At 50.8% G+C, this 6392-nt stretch overlaps 1 protein-coding gene across 1 annotated transcript in view; it reads left to right on the top strand.

The window, feature by feature from the left end:
• The window catches only part of VIT (vitrin), a 147609-nt gene that overhangs the window by 112276 nt on the left and 28941 nt on the right, over positions 1 to 6392 (top strand). Inside the window, exon 9 of the mRNA XM_045287027.1 lies at positions 2395 to 2542. Coding sequence (XP_045142962.1) covers positions 2395 to 2542 — 148 coding nt within the window. The remainder of the gene's footprint in view (positions 1 to 2394; positions 2543 to 6392) is intronic.

The following is a 6392-nucleotide window of genomic DNA, read 5'->3' on the forward strand; positions in this document are numbered from 1 at the left end:
CGGAAAACAAAGCCATTGAGACACTAGGTAGCTTGATTCCTGTTGGCCCTTCACCTTACCCATTCTTCCTCATGTTCTGTCCTCTCCCCTCTGTGATCTGAAAACACAGGTCCTGGGGAACGTTTGTAGCTCAGTTCAGCATTGGGCTGCGGGGAGGGGGGGCACTGCTGTCTTCAGAGCTGCCTGTTTGCCCCTCAGTGGCCCCTGCCCTGACCATTGTTGTCAATGCATTCTGAGAAAAAGGGATGGGTGGAGTGGGTGGTGGGAGCCCCAGGGACCCCCACAGCAGCCACCAGCCTAGGAAGAAAAGCGAGCTCCACAAATCGAGGAAGACTTCACTGTCTTAAAAGCTAGCCGTGAATTGAACGCCTGGATCCTAAACACAGTTCAAGAAACACCGGGAAAAAGACGCTGCCGGTGAGGACCCAAGCTGAAACGACAACATCCGTTATCTTTTCTTTTTCCCCCCCAATCCCCTTTGGCCCCTACCCTAATTAACATTGTTCTCTAGCAAAAAGTTGTTTTCCTCTTTAAAGGCACGATGCACTAATGGGCTGACATCTGGAGGGCACGCCCCTCTGCAGCGGCGCCCCTCAAACTTCCGCGCGCACAGGCTCGCCCTCACCTGGGTCTTGTTAAAACGCAGCTCGGGTTCTGTAGATCTGGGTGGAGAGACCGTAGACCTGGCTGGTCCACCTGGGCTGGGTGGCGGCTAGCCTCGAAGAGCACCACTGCCCCCTGCCGGGCGCAATTGACAAGGCAAGCCGGGCCTGGGAACAACCAGGGACCACCTGGCGGAGTCAGCCCTCTGCGGAGACGCCACGGGCTGCTTCTCGTCAGCTTTATCTTTTCGTGGCATCTTCACAGTGCACTTCCGGATTTTATTTGCTTCGTTCACTCTCCATCTCAGGGGTCATGCTGAGCATAGGGAGTTTGTGGGGAAGGGAGGGGTGGGGGGAAAGAATGAGGAGGAAGAATTAGGAGCTTGCAAGATCTGCCGAGGAGCACAGTTAGAAACACGTGTCCTGAATGCAGCTGGAGGGGAAGCGGCTAGGTCCCCGGGCACCTCGGGCAGCCCCTCCATCTCCCAGGGGCTGCAAAGCCACGCACTTTTGCCAGGCAGTAAAGCACCTTCTCAGGTGGGACGCGTCTCTTGAATCGACCGAATCTGCAGTATTTCTTATCAATAAATAATTCTCAGCAATTCTCTGGCCTAAAACCTGGTGAACACGTGTCCATCTCTAGCTTTTGTTTCTTAAAGGAAAAAAACAAAAAACACCCCTTCCTAAGGAGGCCATGGCTCCTCCTGGGAATGGGTCAACTCAAATTGCACATGCGCAATGCCTGCGGAAGAGAAGAAGGGGGGGCTTCGACGCGGGGGAGGCAACCTGGTGACAGGGTAGGAGATCCAGGCTTGTCTGGTGGTTGTACCCCCACTCCCTGAGGGTTGTGAGAGCCCACCTGCCTCTTTTTTCACCCCCGCCCCAAAATTTCTAACTTGGCTCTCTGCTTTTTCCTCCAAGCAATGCTATTTTGAAATATGTTTGCCTCTCAAGTGGAAACTGTTAAATAATTCATTGTCTTAGGTCTTGTGAATCAAATAGACCGCTTCCGATAAGAACGTCTTCTGATTAATGTTGACTAATCCATTTGCTCTTACACAGAGATGAAATGAGGTCAAGAAGCAGAAGTCATGAAAAGTCTCACCCTTGTTTTCTCTTCTGACCATATTTCCTATTAGCCTTCAAAGGGTTCACGATAATGTGCAACACTCCCCCACTCCCCCTTCTACCATAACCAACACATATTCCCAGAGATCCAGAAACCCCTTGGAAGATGGGGCCAAGTGCTATCGACAGTACCGAATTCAAAAGAAAGGTAGGGGGGGGGAGGGGGGAGGTCTAAGATAGTGCCAACCAACCTGTGCTGATATGGTGTAAGCCAGGTGTGGAGGGGCTCCTTGGGTCCACACCCAGGAAACGGAGGAGGAAGATGAGCTCGCCTTCTGCAGTTCCCACCGCTTGGCAGCACTAGCCTCACAGACTCGTTGTCCAGACCCAGCATATCCCAAAGAAGGTCGATCGCAAAAGGCCCTAAGAGCCAGGGTCTCTGTCTTGGTGGTGTCACCCATCCCTGCATCCACACAAAGACTCTAAGCCTCGGGAAATGTTCTGACCTTCCCGAGCTTGACTGGGCGATGGCTGCGCCCGGAACCTGTCCTTGTGGCTGATCCCGAGAATTCAAACGCAGCCCTGGAAGCCAGTGCTAGCCCAAGAACCTGGGACCATGGGAATGCCAGCCGGGGTCTGGGTGAAGACCAAAAAGAGCGAGTGAATGCCCAGCGGGATCCAATGGGAGAGAATGAGACTAACAGAGCCCTTGTCCGTTCCTCAGACTGCAAGGTTGACCTGTCGTTTGTTATCGATGGGAGTTCGCGCATTGGCAAACGCCGGTTCCAGATCCAGAAGCAGTTCCTAGCTGCCGTTGCCCACGCTCTGGACCTCAGCCCTGCCGGTCCGCTGATGGGTGTTGTTCAGTACGGGTAAGTGGTTCGTCCCGAGAGGCGTTGCTCCCTTGGTTCCATACCATAAGCAATCGACCACACCCTCTGGGACGCAGGCCAGTGTTCTTTCTTACTGCCAAGGAAACTGAAGTGAGCTAGATGCCCTTTGAGACTTCCAGAAAGAACCCATGGCCAGCGAGAGGGTCAATGCTAACCCTTAGAGACCTTTATTTAAAAAAATTTTTTAATCCCATCGGATTTTTTCTGACCCATATGACCCTACAGGTCAGAGAAGAAGTGTCCCAGGGAGTTTCCTAGGCTGTGCTCTTTCTGGGACCAAATGGCCCCATCGTTCTCTCTCAAAGCAGCTGGCGAACTTGAAGGAAGCACGGGCCTTTGGTTAGTGGCCAGGTACCTAACCACTGCACCAGCAGGGAAAGGACAGGCCAATCAACACGTGTAAGCGTTTGCACCCGTGCTTGGTAGAGAGAGTAGTTCTTTGCGTGGGAATCAGGAGAACTGGGTTCAAATCCTAGCCCTGAGCCTAACACGCGGCATGGCCTTGGACCAGGCCTTGCCCTCTCCAATCAACACTTTCTCATCTACAGACAGACAAGGTTCAGCCCCCTTTCGACCCTGACTGGAAAAACGAGAACATGTGTTTGAGGGGTTATCCCATTTATAGATGAAAGGCCTAGGAAACCCCGGGGGTTCACTGACGCTTTTCTTTGGCGTCCACTCCCTCTGCCAAAAGATGGGAAGCTTCAATTGGCCAGATAACCACGGGCCTCTGTGCCGGCACTGGAGGTGTTCACCAGGCAATGGGCACGACTGGATGGCGAAGGGGTGGCTTGACAAGCAGCTCTCTGTGCCACGGGCTGTCTCCGTTCATTTATTATTTTGTTTCTGGAAATCGGGGTCTTGGATTGACATCCCGTTTTAACCTTCTTTTCTCCTGCTTGGGAGTATGAATTGATCTTATTACAGATATTAATAGGTTTCTTCCCCAAATGGCTATACAGATATTGGCAGATAATGCAGGCAGGTGCAGGATTATGAACAAAATCTCTTGCTACCAGTATCGTGAGGAATTTGTAAGTCAAAGAAAAGAGAATTTGAAGGTGATTTAGAATCGTGCTTATGGTTCCTATGCAGCCTTAGGTTACCATTGGGCTGCTCACTCGAGGTTAACTTACTGCCATTGAGTCCATGATGACTCCTAGTGACCCCGTGGGGCAACTTTACGGGGTCACAGCCCAACGCATAACCACTACGCCACCAGGGCTGCCAGCACTCAGAGGAGAAAGAGGTGGCTTTCTACTCTTGTAAAGAGTTACTGTCTTGGAAACCCACAAGGGACAGTTCTACTCTGCCTAGCGGGGTCTCCAGGAGTTGAATTCAGCTTGATGACAATGGGGGGGTTTGTTGTTTAAATACCAGAAAGGAAGCTTTGGGGGTGCTGTTGGGTAAGCGTGGGACTGCTCACCACAAGGTCAAAGTTCACATCCCCCAGCCGCTCCTTAGGAGAAAGAAGGCAGTTTGGGATGTGTGTCTCTCCTGAGTCCTGTCAATGTTCCCACCTCAGGAACCAGGGACCTGAACGGGCTCACAACACCGCTTCCAAGTCTCCAGCCCAGGGCTTCTGCCTGTCATTTCTCCTGTCCCAGTGACTGTGGCAAATGACCCACGGTGTAATCATCCCAGTCTGCCTTGGCCCAGATGGAACCAGCTGGAATTCCAGCACAAGAGGGCAGGTAGAGGTGTCCACCAGCCCACATTCGTACACCAGGGGGCTGCCAATCAAAAGAACGATCATAAATCTCAAATACAAGTGACTCTTGAACCCTTGAGGGCAGAAAAATGATGGCATACACCGAGACACTTTCCCCAAAGGACCATTACACACGAGATGACGCCCTCCTGCCCCTCAGACCCGCAGCTTCCCACAGAAGCTGATGGCTTGGCTCAGAGTGGCAGTTACAGCGCATTAGCATCTCCTGAAAATGCAAAACATGCCTGCCCGCCCATGACATCAACCATCCCCCTTCAGAGTTTCCCAAGAGCCTCTCAGAGCAGCAGGCTAGCTGCTGTTTTCACTGATGACCAATCAAAAAACAAGCCCATCGTCTTCAAGTTGATTCTGACTCACGGTGGCCCACATGTTACAGAGGAGAATGACCTGTGGGCTTGGCTCGCTGTCATCATGGGAAGCAGGTGGCCACACTTTCTTTCCACAGGGATGCCGGTTGAGTTTGAACCACCAGTTTTAGGTTAGGAGTTGAGAGCAAACTGTTTACACCATCCAGGGAGCCCTGCTGGCGTAGTGGTTGCACATCGGGCTGATAATCACAAGGTCAGCAGTTCAAAACCACCACTTTGCAGGTGGAAGACAGCCTTAGAAACCCACAAGGGCAGTTCTGCCCTGTCCTATAGGGTCACTATGAGTTGGAACCAACTCGTTAGTAGTGGGTTTTTGAGTTATCAAGAGAGATAAACATCAAAATAAACAAAAGGTGGTGTTTCCCTAGAAGCTGAGAATATTTTTCCTTTTAGAACTAAATTCCAGTACCACATTTAGCATTTTGTAGTGAAGAAAGTTAACAGATTATTCTGGTGAGGAAATTTAATAGATTAGTTTACAGACCCTGTAGATAGCCAAAGAGTTAATGTATAAAAAATAACCAATTGCTGAAAATGCTAACTCTCAATGTCAAATTATCTACCTTGAGGATTTTGATTTGAACTAGGAGAAAAAAATATGACATTGTTTTCTAGTTTTCAAAATGTCAGCCATTTTTACGCCTGTCATTTTTTTAAAGACATCAGACTGATAGCAGCCTCTCTGGGGAAGAAATCCTTGTTGGAGGACCAGTTGTCTCTGGTCAGTTTTATTTGCGGCTCAAAGCTGGATGTGCTACCTTGCATTAAAAATAGCCATTCTGGAAGCTTGTGTACACCGAAGGGTACAGCACAGTATGAAAATAAAGTGATACATATGGCACGGAAAAGAGAAATGGCATGAGAATCGTGTTGTGTGCAGATGAGAACATGGATTCAAGAGCAGATGTGTCAGGAAAGGAAAAACTATTCCCCACCCCCCCACAAGCAACAACAACCCACTTCCCGCCACACTCTCTGGTATGAGGACCAAATCAGGAAAGATCTCACCTTGGAGCTTGTCCTCCATCCACTTTCTAAGGATTCTTTTGCCAACCCAGCCAGGGTCCTTATTAATTTGGGGCACTGCGGGGAAGTGTGTGTGTGTGTGTGTGTGTGTGTGTGTGTGTGTGTGTGTGTTTCCCTTCATTTGGGGTCCCTACAAGCTAATGCCTCCCCTGTGGCCTCCTCTGACGACAGGGTGGCATGGAAAGCCCAATGAGATGGGCACAGGATATCTGAGTTCTTCCCTGGCTCGGCCTTGTGACCTTAAGTTGGTCACTTCACCTCTCCCCGGAAGTGCAGTTGCCTGTAAAGAAGGGGGCTGAACTGGATGATTTATGAGGGTCTTGCCAGCCACAGTGTCCCCTAACTCAGTGGCAGACGCTGCATCCCCCTAAATGGACATTGGGCTAACAGACTAGGTGAGCCCCACTCCCTCTCCCCGACCCCCGGCTTTCCTTCTGCCTCAGGGTTCCCATCAAGCTGAGATGATGAGCGAAGGCCAGGGGGCAAGTCTGGTGTCAGCGACAGAACTGAGTCAGAATCCACTCGGTGGCTGTGATTGGGCTGCTAACCAAAAAGTCCGGCTCGACAGAAGGACATTGGGCCTCCACTCAAGTACTCCCTCAACGCAAGAATACTTTCTTCTATTAGACTGGCATTCTATGATGCTCACCTTCCCGACACAGCCACTTTCCTCTAGTTCCTAAATGTTTCCTCCCTGCTCCCA

Source organism: Echinops telfairi, unplaced genomic scaffold (assembly GCF_000313985.2).
Source record: "Echinops telfairi isolate 266 unplaced genomic scaffold, ASM31398v2 ScPeMD7_10;HRSCAF=50, whole genome shotgun sequence".
Classification (NCBI taxonomy): domain Eukaryota; kingdom Metazoa; phylum Chordata; class Mammalia; order Afrosoricida; family Tenrecidae; genus Echinops; species Echinops telfairi.